This window comes from Glossina fuscipes, unplaced genomic scaffold, assembly GCF_014805625.2.
Source record: "Glossina fuscipes isolate IAEA_lab_2018 unplaced genomic scaffold, Yale_Gfus_2 3, whole genome shotgun sequence".
NCBI lineage: Eukaryota > Metazoa > Arthropoda > Insecta > Diptera > Glossinidae > Glossina > Glossina fuscipes.
The window spans coordinates 6,677,155-6,691,485 of NW_023998417.1; the positions used below are offsets into that span (position 1 = coordinate 6,677,155).

The following is a 14,331-nucleotide window of genomic DNA, read 5'->3' on the forward strand; positions in this document are numbered from 1 at the left end:
TTTTTTTTTTTTTTTTTTTTTTTTTTTTTTTTTTTTTTTTTTTTTAATACCACAATTCCTTAACTGCACTAAACAATAAATGCCAATTGAATTAAGGATTAGTTTTTGTTTCGAGAGTCTTGTCGTTCGATGCAAAATAAAAACAAAAAAAATTTATATATTATTCAGTGTTACTTAAATGTATATTCGAGAATAAGTGTCTGTTCAAAATCAAGCCAATGTTAAAAATGTATATTCAAATAAGCTAAATTTTTGGATTTTTTTTATTTGTTTTCTTGCTGCCTCCCTGTAAAATACACGAAATAATGAACAAGGGCGGCTTTAACGATGATTAAAATCGTAAAAATAGTAATTAAATAAATAATTTGATGAAATTATTAAAATTTACTGCATAAACTCCGCGATATTTCGATGCTTACTTGACATCATTTTTTATATTATGCATTATATTAAAAATAAATGACTATAATCACAAAAATTATAGAAAAATCAATTTTATATATTTAATCATCTTATATAAGACTGCTGTTAATTTTATTTTTATTTTTTTTTTCATTTTTTGTTTTTTTTTTTTTTTTCGTTTTTATTCATAGATACTTGTATAATAAATGTATTTTTTTTTTTTTCCAAAATTATAGATAATGTGTATTTATTAAAATTATAATATATGAAATACGAAATAAAATGCGATTGTATATGTGTACTCAAGTAAAGACATAAAGGACATAAAGCGTATAATGAATAAAAGTGAAATAAAAAAATAACACAAATAATAAAAGAAAAGTTTTATATTGCAAAAGATAAAACTGGCCTACCGTGTACGCATGATTCGTTCTTGTATATTTAATCAGCGGCTTACTTGACTCAATGCGACTGGATTTAATCGCAGTAAAATTGAAATAAGTTTTTCTTTAAAAAAGGAGGATATAACAAAAAAAAAACGAAAAAAAAGGAATAAATTAATAAACATCAGGAACTTTAAATTTAAAAATAACCGAAAAATGTATTTAGTTGTAAGGGGGAAAACAAAAGAACATGCAAATAGAACTTAATAAAAACATATTTAGTAAAGATGTATTACTTTTTGCTTTATGTGATCTACTCTATATATATATATATATATGTATGTATATATATATACATAATATACGTACACATATACTTAAATATGTCTATATACTGTGCGAATTACATGATAAATAAATTTCTTCTAATGAAGAAAAAACTCTTGCAATTTCTTTCTTCTATCTTTAAAATTTATTGATGAGAGCAGATGTCTCTAGGTGCTTGCTGACGTGAAGGCTTAGCCCCACGGTGCCCGATAGCACACAGAGTGTGAAAACGCACACTCAGCGCCCCGAGAAAAACCTCGAGTTCCAGTTAAGATACGTATATGGGCGTATCTTCCCAGAATGGTGATATAATTTCCAAAACGACGGAACGAATTGTAACTAACAAAAACATTTCCGCAACAAAGTATGGTACTTTATAAACTTTACTTTATATACTTAATAAACGAATTAGAATATATTTTTTTACTTTATTACTTATATGCATAATTTGAAAAGTGTTTTGTTATTTTTAATATCAATTTATCCTATGCAATGAACGATGATTTATAACCATCTGTAAGGGCATTTCGTACGATTTATTTATTGCTTCGGTTGTAAAAGTGAAGGAAAGACATAAAGTACACATAATTACTATGGCTGCTCCTCGTTTCGTGTTAAAATTCGAAGGCAAATAAAATTGTAGAAAAATCGAGATTTGATTGATGAAAGGTCGTGCTAATCTAAAAAAAAAAAGAAGTGTTATAACCTTAATAGGCAACAAAAAAATAAGCTGCAATTGTAGCTGAGATAAATATTTACCAAGGCAATGTATAATGCGGTAAAATAGGACAACTAAACATCTTTGCTAACCATCGTTTGTTAAATGCCCACAATTCTCGTTAATATAAATTTCATATTTGTTTTCTTTAGCATTCTATTTTTTTGACGCCAAGACCGCAATATATGTATTAATCTTCTCCAATAATTGCCGATTGCTAGTAGTATTCGCTTTTTGTTGTAACATGTACAAGGTGTTGAAATCTTTTTGATCGTAAGCCGTATCAGCAGCTTCATCGTATAGCCTAAAATCATTTACACATATTATTGTTATATTAAAAAACTAAATTAATAAATTAGAACATACCCTGCCCTTATATACCAATACGATTTACGATCTTCGCGACATTTAAGTATATATTTGCGGGCTTCCGTTAAATTGTTTTGTTTTAGGCAAACCTCAACAAACGGTTCGTATCCTATTGGACTTTTCTTGCTTTTCGAAAATTTCTCTAAATCATCCCACTTGTATTTGTTAGATAAACTTATAATACGTAACCACCAAAATCTTATCAAGAAAAAGCAAAAAAAATTATTAAATGCATAAAATAATATTTTTACCTTAATTTTCAGCATTTTCACCTTCTTTCTGGCACTTTAAAATCGTTTTTCACTTTCTCAGCTTCTTTCATTTCTCCCAATTCTAATAATTTCTCTATTGTACTATGTACAGATAAGCGATAAAATGGAATGTTGCCATAAATGCTGGTATATTTGTTGGTTAAAGCTTTTTGCAATTTCATTAATTTATTAGTATCTGAGCAAAGTTCTGCTTCAACATTCCGACGACCTTGAGTATAACTATTAGCTATAATAGGTAGATTTGATTCAAGACTATCGCTTTCTAAAGCATTCTTAAAATGATATTCTGCGATAGATTTGTGATCATCTTCGGTGTTATAAATATCATATAAAGCGGTACGGCTCCACTCGTTCATGATTTTCTTATAAATATTCAAAGCCATGGGATATTCTCGTATTATCATCTGAAAGAAGAGAAATATAACCTAAATATTTTATTACCTTTGACTTAATATAAATAAGATAATTACATGAAAGTTAGTGAGCATCATTTTCTTTTTAATTTCTATTAAAATGGATGCCACCAATTCCGTGTCTCCTGACTGAGTTGCACTTTGCACAGCTCGATCATATTTTCCCAATTTAAGCAGAAGCGGTATTTGCAAAAAGGCTCTAGGCTCCAGCTCTAGCAACTAAAATGTACAGTTTGTTTTGGTGTTTTATAAAATGATGTAATTTTATAAAATAATGTAATTGCACACCTTAATAGCTAATTCATCGCGGCCGGCTGCATAAGCTTTTTCGGCAATATTACAAAACGATATACCTTCGATCGATGGATTCTTAAATTTTTCCGTAATTTTTCTGGCCACTTCATTATCATCTAAATACATCAGATATATTCTATTAGTAAATTAAAAATTTATATAAAATTTGTTGAAATATTTTTTACTTTTGTCGTTCATCACTTTATGAAAAGCCCAGTGCTCCAAAATCCATGATTCCGGAAGCTTTAAATGTTTGGCTATCTGAATGGCAATGGCATAGTGTTTTCGAAATACTAGTCGTGCCAAAATAACTTCAGGTTTTAAATGCTGAAATCTATAAAAAAAAAAGAATATTGATTCAGTCGTTTCGGCGCTTTTCGTTTTTTTTTTGTTTCTATTGATAGTTACTGTTTAATTGTTAAAGGCATAGCGATTCTCGGATGTCGTAAAGTATTTAAAACTCTTAAAATACGTAACATTTGTACGTGCTTGTCCGGATTGTGAGATGCTATAAAACCTTTGCCAAAGTAAGACGTCTATAAAGATATTTTTTTTAATTGCATTTATCATTATTACGAAATGAGTACTTGGAAACTGTATACCCGCATTAAACTTTTCTGAGTTGTAGTGCAAAATTCGTAACCAGCCGCCTCTATGCATTCATCCACTGCCGCATCCACACGATCTCGGCATAAACTTAAATATTCATCGGCTCGATAGGATTTCTCTTGAAACTTTTTCTGAGCTTCAAACAAAAAGCTTGATGGCTCTTGACTGTTGATTGCAAATATGTTTTGAACGCATTTCGGCAACTTTTGTACCATTTCATGGGAATTATGAGTTAAAATCCGTACTCCGTCCATTTCCGACACCAAATATATCGCGTTATCGTAAGTGAAAAGATTTTTGTCGCCATTCCTATTTACCACCAATAAAAATGAAGTGTAAGCGATTACAACAGCATCCGAACCTGTTTTATCCGCATTCATAATCCATTCGATTTGTTTTGGAATATCTTTGCGACCAGTATCAAATTCGCAATATTTTTCCTTCATATCAACACTGCCCATCCATAATATACCCGTATTAGTGTATAGGGCCAAATTTTGATGATCATATGATACTGCAATGAGCAGAATGCGTTCAAAAGATTTATCTATTAAATTTCGCGTAATAGATCCCAGGGATTCTCCAGGAAATAATTTAATTATTTCCCGGTCGCGTCCTAACAAACAATAACTATTACGGTCCTCGGTAACTAATTCCCAACATGTACATTCAGCAGACGATTCTTAAGCAAAACGAAATCAAATTGATTTCTTTCTATTTAAATACTATTCAGTTAACCTACTTGGCATTTCGGGTAATAAACGCGAACGAAAATCTTTGGTATTATTGTGCTTTAGGAAAATACGACCATTTGTGGTCATTACAGCTACCCCAGTTCCTGTAGATGATTGAAAAATTTTTGCATCCAAAACTTTGGTTAGACTGGCTTCTTGGCCCATACTATACGATTCTTTCTCTTGACCAAATATATCATAAATAAATACTAAAGCATCGTCCTGTACACATATCAGTTCTTCCATATCTGACCAACCCATAGAAATGAGTTTTCCGTGATTCCACTAGTTCGTGGAGAAAATTTTACTAACAAAATAGGAAGTTCTCTTAACGTATTTACCCATATTTTGCTTAGCTCTTGTCCAGCTGTATCGAATATGCGGATTACTGGTTTCGCAGTGCCTTTAATGGGTACTATTTGCTGAGGATCACGAGTGACGGCTATTGGGCCGCCATATGGCGCACACACAACTTTCATATATTCCAAATCCAGATCTATAGGCCAATCAGGTGTATGTAAATCAAACTTTCTAGTATTTTTAAAAAAATGCAAGAATAGTTGACAAGTATTATTACATATTTTTATTAACTATTTACCGGTAAGTATTTGGTTGTAAAGTAAACCAATCTCCCGTATTATACATGATCGGCATTTTGTTTCTGTTTGCGAAAATCTTACAGAGAAATTCTATCGAAATTAAAGACTGAAATTAAAAACTGAGACAACAGCTGATTAACACTAATAATAATTATCACTGTGTGTTTTGCAGGATACAAAAAAGTACAACGATGTAAATGTAATGCTGAATGAATGAAAATTTTGCATTGACATTACAAGAAGAACGTAACGAAGAGGTAAAATGCAAAAAATTATTGAAGTCAACAATTTGTTCGTTTGTACGTTTTGACACGTTTCGCATTTTTTACAGTGAGGAATTTTTATTTATTTGTACTCATTTTTGTGAAAAAAGTGCTTTTCGTAATCAATTCGTTCAAGACGAGAATTATGAACGATACAGAAAATGCTGTGGCCGAAGGCGTGGATGCCTTAACCTTAAATAAAGATAACGATGTAACGGTAGCTACAGAAGCTACTGTAAATGAAGAGCAAGAGGATATTGTAAATCCGTGGCATGTAACTAGCATGAATGAGGCTGGTATCGACTATGACAAATTAATAAGTTGGTCGTGAATGTCATCTGGTGAGATGGACATAATTTATGAAAAATTATTCTTACAGAACGTTTTGGATCTTCTAAAATTGATGAAGAGCTTATAACCCGTTTCGAAAAACTAACCGGCAAACCTGCTCACCATTTCATACGACGGGGCATATTTTTCTCTCATCGTGATTTGCATACAATTTTGAACTTAAAAGAACAGCAAAAGCCCTTTTACTTGTATACCGGACGAGGTCCCAGTTCGGAATCCCTGCACTTGGGCCACCTAATACCCTTTATTATGACAAAGTGTGTATGCAATTACATTTTTCAATCCACTTACATTTTACACTTTACATATTTCTTTAGATGGCTGCAGGAAACTTTTAATGTACCCTTGGTTATTCAACTGACCGATGATGAGAAGACTTTGTGGAAGGACTTAAAAGTTGATGAAGCTATTCAACTAGCTCGGGAAAATGCTAAAGATATTGTGGCTATGGGCTTTAATGTTGAGAAAACATTCATCTTTAACAATCTAACATTTATGGGGTAATTGAACTTGAACGAATTATCTCCCTCAATGTAACTTCTAGGTTTATTTTATTAGTCAATGTCCTTCCATGTATCAGAACATTATACGTATACAAAAATGCGTCACGTTTAATCAAGTGAAAGGCATTTTTGGTTTTGGCGATTCGGATGTTATCGGTAAAATTGGTTTTCCTGCAGCTCAAGCCGCACCTGCCATTTCCAGTACATTCCCGTTTCTCTTTGGCAACAAAAAAGTACAATGCTTAGTGCCTTGCGCCATTGATCAAGATCCATATTTCCGAATGACTAGAGACGTTTCTCCAAGATTGGGCTATCCAAAATGCGCTCTTATTCATTCTAGTTTTTTCCCGGCTCTACAAGGTGCCAAATCAAAAATGTCGGCAAGTGAGCAAAATTCTGCAATATTTCTAACCGATACGTCCAAGCAGATAAAAAATAAAATCAATAAATATGCGTTCTCCGGTGGCCGTGATACCATAGAGGAGCATAGGGCCTTGGGTGGCGTACCCGAAATTGACGTCGCTTATCAATTGCTAAAGTTCTTTTTAGAAGATGACACGAAGCTAGAAGAGGTTCGAATAGCTTATAGCAAGGGCGAGATGTTAACTGGCGATTTAAAAAAATTAGCCATTGAGGTAAAATTTATTTATTTATTTGGATTTATTTATTAATTGTAAAAATGGTGAAATTAAATAATTTGCCTTTAGACCGTTGCACCAATTGTGGAACAGCATCAGGCTGCTCGTAAACTTGTTACCGATGATATATTGGATGAATTTATGAAAATTCGCCCTTTAAATTTCAGTGGAAGCAATTAAGTTAAATTAAATCCACTTACATAAAAGAGAGAGAGAGACAGAGAAAGAGAGATTGCTGATCACATTTAGGCTTGCGCGAGATAAAATTAATTGTTTATTAGTGAAGTTGAAATTATTATAAATTAATTATTGCATTTGCTTAAATATAAGTTTGAATTATGATAGGAGAACTTCTGTCTTTGTATGTATATTGTTTATCTACACTGAAGTCGGAATTGAATCAACATGTAATTTAAATGGAGACAATGAACTCGACTGTAAAGAGCCAACCTATCTTGGGCATTTGTACACATATTCAACATTATCGCTAAAGTCGTGTCAATCGTACGGTAGCTTAATTGCTAGAACATTTTCTATAAATAAGTTTTTATTAAATCTGGAATTATCTCAACCGAGGTTTTTCTTCTTTTGTTAAAAAAGACAAACATCACAGAATTATTGCTGATACTTGACTCATTACCATTAATTCATTTTCAACGTATGGCTTGAGACATATGGAGTGGGGTGACCATCAAGGTTAATTCGGCATCTTTAAGATTTGCTCCACGCAAGTTTGCCTCTTGCAAATCACTACCCGACAGATTACAACGTTCTAAATCGGCTCCGGCCAAAACTGCAGCCCGAAGATTACAATTCTTCATGTTTGCGTCTTTAAGGTTGGCTACTCGTAGATTAACTCCAGCCATATTAGAGCTTTCCAGACAGGCTCCTTTCAGATTAACACCCTCTAAATTAGTTCTTAAGCCCGAAGGATCTTCGAAATTGCAACCACGGAGATTGGCACCTTCCATATTTGCACATAAACCTTTCACCGATACTAGCTGAGAGCATTCTAGATTAGCAAATGCTAAATCAGTTCGCTCCAAGCAACAGTATGTTAGATTCGCGTGTGATAGATTACATCGTTGCATGCAGGCATACTAAAAATTTAATGAATTCATTTTTAGGCAAACGGTATAGATCGTTTGTGCATGTATATGCACATATGCATATATAAACCTTGAAATTTATATTCCTAAAATCTAATTTTCGCAAATCGGCTCCGGCTAAGTTAACACCCTGGAAACGCAACTCGGTTAAATGGGAAGTTTGTATCAGAGCTTTAATCACGTCTCGTCGCGTAAGAGGAACATTATCCAATGGTTGATTGGCTTGCATTATTTGACTCTCTAATTGGCTAACTAGACATTCAAGGCCAAAAAATTTCGCTTCTTCCAAAACACCTTCCAAACTCACATTAGGATCGACTATAAGCTGACCATGGCGAAGATAATTAATAATAGGTTCAAAATAATGAGGACTCCGATCTATCAAGTAAGCACCCTGTTCGTCTTGATTGCTGGGTAACATGGCACCATCTTGGGAAAACATGCGCGCCAACATACTCTCCGGTTCTTTACTTACAAGTGTCCATATAGTGGTTAAAAAAATTTTTCCACCAACATTAAGTTTTATCCATTTTGATGAAGGGAATGCTTTACTTGTCTCTGTCACTCCAGAATTTAACTCGGAGTTATTACTGGAATGCTCTGATGTACTAGTTGAATCTGTGTTTTTATTTTTTGGCAAATTTGAAATATTTGTGGATGTCTTATCAATTTCGAAATTCATTATTTATAAAGATTTTCTATGTGTATAAATTAAAAATGAAAGGAAGACACCCAACAAGAAAATTCGCAACTTTCTTGCAAGATTTTTGCTACCAGCTGGATTTATTTTTTATGATTTTATTACTGATAACGATTTGTAGAAACAGTCTGGCCACTCGATTTACTTTCGTTTTTCTCGTAAGGTAACACTTCTGTCGGAGGAGGCATTTTCAAAAAAGTTCATTGTTATGTTGTGTTACCAGAGATACGAGTGATGTATATATCTTTATAAATATTTTTTTGCGAATGAAAATTTCCAATTTAGAAGGATACTAGTATATGTTTGCTAGTTGGGTAAAAATGTTTGTTAAAGAAACGTGTGCAATTGCAAAAGATGGAAACAAGTGGGAATTTTCTAATTCTGTGGCTAATTTTATTAAGAAAGTTCGAGATGAAGATCGCCGAGTAAATGAATTGAAAAACCAAGAACTATTAGCTACTGCGGAAAATCCTCGCATAAAACGTCAAGAGGAAACAACTGAAATTTGCCAGGAGTTGAGAGACATAAAGCGAAATGAAATGTTGCAAGAAAGACGACGTAAGCAATTGCAATCCAACAGTCATGAGTTGCGACTGTTACAAGGACAAATTCGTTCGGCGAAGGTATCCCAAGAACTTATTGGCCAAAAGGAACGCCTTGAGAAACTAAAAAAAGAAGAGATGAGAAAAAAGCGCGAAGAAAATGATAAATGGGCGGAGAAGTGTGAGCAAGAGAGACGATTGGGTATAAAAGAGGCGGAAGAACAACGTCAATATAGAGTTGAATTTATGTCAGGATTGAAAGGACAAATTGCTGAACAACACCAGCGTCGCCTGAAAGAATACGAGGTTATATTGAAGGATCGTGAAGAAATCCAAAATCGTTTGCGGCAGATAAAGAATGAAGAAAAGGCCGAGAGGGAAGCTGCTCTCCGTTATCGTGATAAATGTAAGGTTGAAATGGATGAATGCATGCGCAACAAGATTTTGCAAAAGCAGCTAGAGAAACAAACGAGCAAAGACGATTTGTCGAAATTTTTAGCTTACAGCGATGAGCGTGAAGCATTGAAAAAACGAATTGAAGGGGAGAGAAAACGTTTACAAGAAGAAAGGCAGTCTTTAAGTGAACGCATTGGAGCGCAAATAGAACGCATTGAAAATGAAAGACAACATCGGGAAGAAGTTTTGCTTTCACTACTTATCGAAGAACGCAAGGCTAAGGAAGATGCAAGATTTCGTCATAATTTGGAGAAAACCAACGGAGAACGCTTGAGGCTACGATCTGAATTAGAAAATTATCGTGACTCAGTCAAGCCAGACACAGATGCTCAGCGAAAAGAAGAAGAACGCTTATTACATGAAGAGCGGATGCGTGTTCAAAGGAAGAACGATGAATTAGTTCGCTTAGCGGATGAACGACGTCGCAAAGAAATCATGGAACACACTAAAAGTTTACGAACTATTATTGATATCCGAAGACGCGAACGTGTCGAAGAGGCAATTGAGAAATTGCGCGAGTCTGAGCGCTTATTCGGATTACAAAAAGATATGTAAGGGAGGGCTGATTTTTACAAGCGAGAAAATATATTAAATTTTGTGTTTCGCTCTCTTTTTTATAGGGATAAAGAAATTGAAGAGGAACGTTTGCGATTGCTACGCTCTCAACCGCCGGAACTTTTGCGTTACTTACCAACGGGTGTAATACGTCCATCAGATCGCGAACTTTTAAATTTACCCGGCAGGAATGATTCTTAAAAAATCTTTGCAGTTTTATTTTTATACATTTATATTAGATATATTTTCTACAAGTGCAAGCTCTTTTACGTTTAAATATAATACGGAAGGGTGCGTTTATTACAAACATTTGAAAACGAACAATTGGATATTATACCTTCTATATTTCCTACCCTAGCAGAAAATATTAATTAATTACAAATTGTAGTTTTTTATATACAGTGACAATGTTTATAGGCGGATCATATTCATTTTTATATGCATGTGCTATTCGCAAATTCATTGAGTATTTTATCAATATATCCAAGGATCGCAAGTTCTTAGCTTATAGTGGGCTCATGATATCCATTTTTTGATTGAAGTCAAGGGCATTAATTAACAACGGTACGCTTCTTAAGATGAGCAGACGGAAATGGAATCACCGCTAGTCTAGCGTATACTTTATCGTGTTTATATACTTCCATCGGTCGATGATGCAGAATGCTTTTTAAAACCCCAAGCTATCATAAATAGTATTTAAAGACATATCCATGAAAATTTATTGTTATTATCGTTTATGCAAAATGCCATTTTTTGGTGGGGTTGCCTTTGCCACATCTTTCAATTAAAAATGTGTAAATTGTCAAAACGAAATGTCTTTGTTAGAGGTTTTTTTAAAACCTAATTTATAAATTGGGCGCGATTTCCTTCGATGCAAAGGAACAGGACTATTGTTTTTGTCGCGGAGAGAGTTTAAAGAAATCTTTCTTACGATCTAAGAGAGGAGTATTTGCATTTAGCAAAAATACGTGAGGGCATATATATGTTTATTCAATCGGACTACGAGCCCAATAAACAATTTCTTCTTCTTTCAGACAATTTATCAATGCTTGCCTAGGACAAATCTCTTAGATACCAATACGAATCGCCCAAAATTAATTCCGATCGATAGAACTAATTTTTGTTTTTTTTTTGAATGCTTTATAGAAATATACTACCCCCTTAATTTTTTGCTAATTAATGTAGTAAACCAGTACTTATATTAAGTTTAAGTTTATTAAATAATTAATCGAGTAATTAAAGCTATTAATTATGTAAAAAATACGAATACATTTTTCATTAAATACGATATTTTATATATTTTAAAGTTGGGTAGCAGTGCTAGTGTGCAGCATGTATTCCTAAATATCGTGAAAAAATATGTAATATTTTCGCGTATTCTCTTTTTGATGAATGACCGTTTCTTATTATAAATAAGAAGAAGACGAATGGTGAAGACAAGAAACGGACTACATCGAGTATTGCTAGAATTTTCAAGAAATTTATGTACATTGCTTAAAACTAAGAAAATATTACGAGATTTAATCAAAGGCGCGTTTAGCGTAGTTAAGTAAAGAATTCAGAATAACGATAGTAAAAGGTTTCCAAGAAGATGATAGCTTCAACGGAAAGGGGTCAACGGGGTATTAATCGCGTTTTGGCCAAATTGGAGCATTCGATTAACACGGGAAATTATTATGAAGCTCATCAAATGTATCGCACTTTATACTTTCGTTATATAGCTCAACGCAAATACTTTGAATGCATGGATTTATTGTACACCGGAGCACTTCGATTAGTTAGGAATGCACAAGAGCCCAGTGCTGCTGATTTGGGTTTACTTATTGTCGACACTCTAGAGAAAAGTGGTCATCGAACAAATATTGAGTTATGGATAGAGCGTTTCAGTGAGTTAATTGAAAATTTAAGCTCAACAACTGTGGAAAGAGAAACGCTGATTGTAAGTCCAAATTTTATGTTATCTAACTTTGAATAATTTTTATAATTTTCTTTATAAGAATCGTTGCATTAAGTGGAGCGGCGAGGTGTCCGGTCATAATTTAGGTCATCCAAGTTTGCATAAAAGAATAGCCAGGTTACTTTGGAGTGAAGGTAATACGGAGCAAGCACGCCATCATGTTTTGCTTTGTCGTGATGGAAATATGTGTGGTCGTTTTCTGGTCAAAATTAGTGAAAAGAAATCTTATACTAGTGAAGTGGATTTAATTATTGTACAGGCGGTGTTGCAGCAGCTTTGTCTTAAGGATCGCAAAACAGCCGAAGAAACTTTTACTACATACATACGGCAACATCCGGATATTAAACGCAAAGCGGCTCCTTATAAAGAGATTTTATTGAATTTCATCTACTTCTTATTTCTCTGCATTGACATTAATCGATCCGCAGCCTTTCGTTCGTTGTGCGATTTGTATAAACCATCATTGGACCGGGATCCCTCATTTCAGAAATATTTAGTAAAAATTGGAGTTTTATTTTTTGATATAAATCCATCACCAGCTAATAGTGGGGCTAACATGATGGGAGGTATGTTCGGTGATTTATTTTCAGGGCTCTTCCAAGGTTTCGACGATGATGACGAGAATAATGAATTACTACAAGAGCGCAGACATGGTGACGGTGACGGCTCTCATATAAGTCATGAACTAGATTAGCGTTTCGGATAGCAAAGCTTATTTGTATTTTGTTGCTAATTTTATATTCTCTAATTTATGTGCTAAGTTGACAATTTTGATTTGTTTATTTTACTTGGAAAGATGAATTGAAAAGATAAATTAAAGATATATAAAGCGCTATGAATCTTAAAAAGTAACTGGTTTAACGACTGAAGACGAATAATATTTAAATTAGGGGAATAATCATTGTGCTTGCATATGCTTTAAAATAGTTGCACGTTCATTGAGTTCTGCTAAGCAACAATAATGTAGTATATATATCATCGTATCCAACAAATTTTTTTTCCTTCTTTTTCGTATTTTTCTTCATTATCTACATTTATCAAGATTATTAAGCGAATTGCATGAAATATATCTTGCAATGAGTTTGCAAATCGAATTATATGTACTTCCTAAGGGTGTATAATTCTATGTTGAATTGATTTATACGATTTTTCTTCGATAATAATAAGATGATGGTGAAAAGTGGCAACTATTATAAAAAACAACAACTCAATTCGCGAAATGTCAAATTTCTAAATTTGACGTTTCTGCAAAATTACTAAAAAGGAAAGAATAATTTGCGATTTTCGACTGCTTTGTGTTATCAACGCTAAATAATTATTTATCATATAACAGTTTTCGATCAACAAATTCTCGTAACATTTTCAGGATTATCAAAATAAATAGATCGAAAAAGTAAAAAGTCATTTCTCGCCACAATTGTCAAAATATAAGTCTAAGAATTCAAAATTCGATAATAAAAATAGTACTTAATAGCGGAAAAAGAGAAAGAGAGAAGAATAGAAATATTGTAATTTGGGTTTTTTTTTTTCATAAGAGGTTCAAATAATTTGCATCATCGAATTAACGGAGGTACGATAGACAATTTCTATAAAATATATATATACATGTATATAAAATGCGAAGCCAATGAAAACAGCGACGTCAATGTTTATTTTCGAATACAAAATATTAAGTAGCCGAAGTGTCTAAGTGTGTTATAATGAGTGAGGAGGCGTCTGGTAGCAATACTATAACAACGAAAGCCATAATTGAGGCTCCATCATCTTCAACAAGTCGTGATATCGTACCTTCTGACAATACGTGTATTGAAGCTGTCGAGTCTACGGATGCGTTCTTTCGAAAAGAGGAAACCATTGAAGATATCAATGACAAACAGCTACATGTACAAGATGATGAGCCTGGAAGTTCACTTCAGGTTTTAAATCTAAATGAAATCGTTGTTCAGTCATCAGGCAGTAAACAACAGCCAGAGTCGCATCGGCAGGAGAGCGCGGATGGCGAACGTAGTTGTTGGATTTGCTTCGCTACGGACGAGGATAATGGTCTGGCTGCTTGGGTGCAACCATGCAAATGCCGAGGCTCTACGAAATGGGTCCATCAAAGTTGTCTATATCGTTGGGTGGATGAAAAACAGAA

The 14,331-nt window shown here is 33.5% G+C and overlaps 5 protein-coding genes across 6 annotated transcripts; 3 read left to right on the top strand and 2 right to left on the bottom strand.

Moving 5' to 3' along the window:
* Positions 1 to 1,140: 1,140 nt before the first annotated feature.
* Positions 1,141 to 5,249, bottom strand: LOC119635066 (vacuolar protein sorting-associated protein 16 homolog). The gene is made up of 12 exons (XM_038029616.1): positions 5,120 to 5,249; positions 4,863 to 5,052; positions 4,530 to 4,806; positions 3,781 to 4,469; positions 3,587 to 3,714; positions 3,364 to 3,512; positions 3,173 to 3,294; positions 2,942 to 3,103; positions 2,472 to 2,875; positions 2,197 to 2,397; positions 1,872 to 2,134; positions 1,141 to 1,792 (listed from the first exon to the last, which is right to left on the bottom strand). The coding sequence occupies exons 1-11, from the start codon at positions 5,173 to 5,175 to the stop codon at positions 1,987 to 1,989; spliced, it is 2,526 nt and encodes an 841-aa protein (XP_037885544.1). The 5' UTR covers positions 5,176 to 5,249; the 3' UTR covers positions 1,141 to 1,792; positions 1,872 to 1,986.
* A 68-nt stretch (positions 5,250 to 5,317) lies between these two features.
* LOC119635046 (tryptophan--tRNA ligase, cytoplasmic) lies at positions 5,318 to 7,136 on the top strand. 2 transcript variants are annotated; one of them, XM_038029562.1, is made up of 6 exons: positions 5,318 to 5,377; positions 5,452 to 5,703; positions 5,763 to 5,991; positions 6,052 to 6,234; positions 6,293 to 6,872; positions 6,945 to 7,136. In XM_038029562.1, exons 2-6 carry the CDS (start codon positions 5,529 to 5,531, stop codon positions 7,053 to 7,055), a joined length of 1,278 nt encoding a protein of 425 aa, XP_037885490.1. In that variant the 5' UTR covers positions 5,318 to 5,377; positions 5,452 to 5,528; the 3' UTR covers positions 7,056 to 7,136. The 2 variants fall into 2 exon arrangements, with proteins under 2 accessions (XP_037885490.1, XP_037885489.1); XM_038029561.1 differs by lacking the exon at positions 5,318 to 5,377 and having other exon boundaries at positions 5,429 to 5,703.
* Positions 7,137 to 7,212: 76 nt separating this feature from the next.
* LOC119635047 (BTB/POZ domain-containing protein KCTD9) lies at positions 7,213 to 8,727 on the bottom strand. Its single transcript, XM_038029563.1, has 2 exons — positions 8,055 to 8,727; positions 7,213 to 7,975 (listed from the first exon to the last, which is right to left on the bottom strand). Exons 1-2 carry the CDS (start codon positions 8,664 to 8,666, stop codon positions 7,529 to 7,531), a joined length of 1,059 nt encoding a protein of 352 aa, XP_037885491.1. The 5' UTR covers positions 8,667 to 8,727; the 3' UTR covers positions 7,213 to 7,528.
* Positions 8,728 to 8,864: 137 nt separating this feature from the next.
* Positions 8,865 to 10,601, top strand: LOC119634898 (meiosis-specific nuclear structural protein 1-like). Its single transcript, XM_038029319.1, has 2 exons — positions 8,865 to 10,233; positions 10,303 to 10,601. The coding sequence occupies exons 1-2, from the start codon at positions 8,984 to 8,986 to the stop codon at positions 10,436 to 10,438; spliced, it is 1,386 nt and encodes a 461-aa protein (XP_037885247.1). The 5' UTR covers positions 8,865 to 8,983; the 3' UTR covers positions 10,439 to 10,601.
* A 1,056-nt stretch (positions 10,602 to 11,657) lies between these two features.
* On the top strand, positions 11,658 to 13,075 carry LOC119634889 (Golgi to ER traffic protein 4 homolog). Its single transcript, XM_038029304.1, has 2 exons — positions 11,658 to 12,176; positions 12,235 to 13,075. The coding sequence occupies exons 1-2, from the start codon at positions 11,829 to 11,831 to the stop codon at positions 12,886 to 12,888; spliced, it is 1,002 nt and encodes a 333-aa protein (XP_037885232.1). The 5' UTR covers positions 11,658 to 11,828; the 3' UTR covers positions 12,889 to 13,075.
* Positions 13,076 to 14,331: the final 1,256 nt, after the last annotated feature.

What these genes read in the sequence shown, in the direction of transcription:
- LOC119635046 (XM_038029562.1), top strand. Translation starts at nt 5,529, where the DNA reads ATGAACGATACAGAAAATGCTGTGGCCGAAGGCGTGGATGCCTTAACC. An exon ending in CGACTATGACAAATTAATAA is followed by an intron (nt 5,704 to 5,762) that starts GTTGGTCGTGAA and finishes TTATTCTTACAG; the next exon opens with AACGTTTTGGATCTTCTAAA. An exon ending in TAAAAAAATTAGCCATTGAG is followed by an intron (nt 6,873 to 6,944) that starts GTAAAATTTATT and finishes ATTTGCCTTTAG; the next exon opens with ACCGTTGCACCAATTGTGGA.
- LOC119634889 (XM_038029304.1), top strand. Translation starts at nt 11,829, where the DNA reads ATGATAGCTTCAACGGAAAGGGGTCAACGGGGTATTAATCGCGTTTTG. An exon ending in TGGAAAGAGAAACGCTGATT is followed by an intron (nt 12,177 to 12,234) that starts GTAAGTCCAAAT and finishes TTTCTTTATAAG; the next exon opens with AATCGTTGCATTAAGTGGAG.
- LOC119635066 (XM_038029616.1), bottom strand. Translation starts at nt 5,175, where the DNA reads ATGCCGATCATGTATAATACGGGAGATTGGTTTACTTTACAACCAAAT. An exon ending in ATGCCTTTAACAATTAAACA is followed by an intron (nt 3,513 to 3,586) that starts GTAACTATCAAT and finishes TTTTTTTTATAG; the next exon opens with ATTTCAGCATTTAAAACCTG. An exon ending in GCGATGAATTAGCTATTAAG is followed by an intron (nt 3,104 to 3,172) that starts GTGTGCAATTAC and finishes TGTACATTTTAG; the next exon opens with TTGCTAGAGCTGGAGCCTAG.
- LOC119635047 (XM_038029563.1), bottom strand. Translation starts at nt 8,666, where the DNA reads ATGAATTTCGAAATTGATAAGACATCCACAAATATTTCAAATTTGCCA. An exon ending in TTAGGAATATAAATTTCAAG is followed by an intron (nt 7,976 to 8,054) that starts GTTTATATATGC and finishes TTAAATTTTTAG; the next exon opens with TATGCCTGCATGCAACGATG.
- LOC119634898 (XM_038029319.1), top strand. Translation starts at nt 8,984, where the DNA reads ATGTTTGCTAGTTGGGTAAAAATGTTTGTTAAAGAAACGTGTGCAATT. An exon ending in TTCGGATTACAAAAAGATAT is followed by an intron (nt 10,234 to 10,302) that starts GTAAGGGAGGGC and finishes TCTTTTTTATAG; the next exon opens with GGATAAAGAAATTGAAGAGG.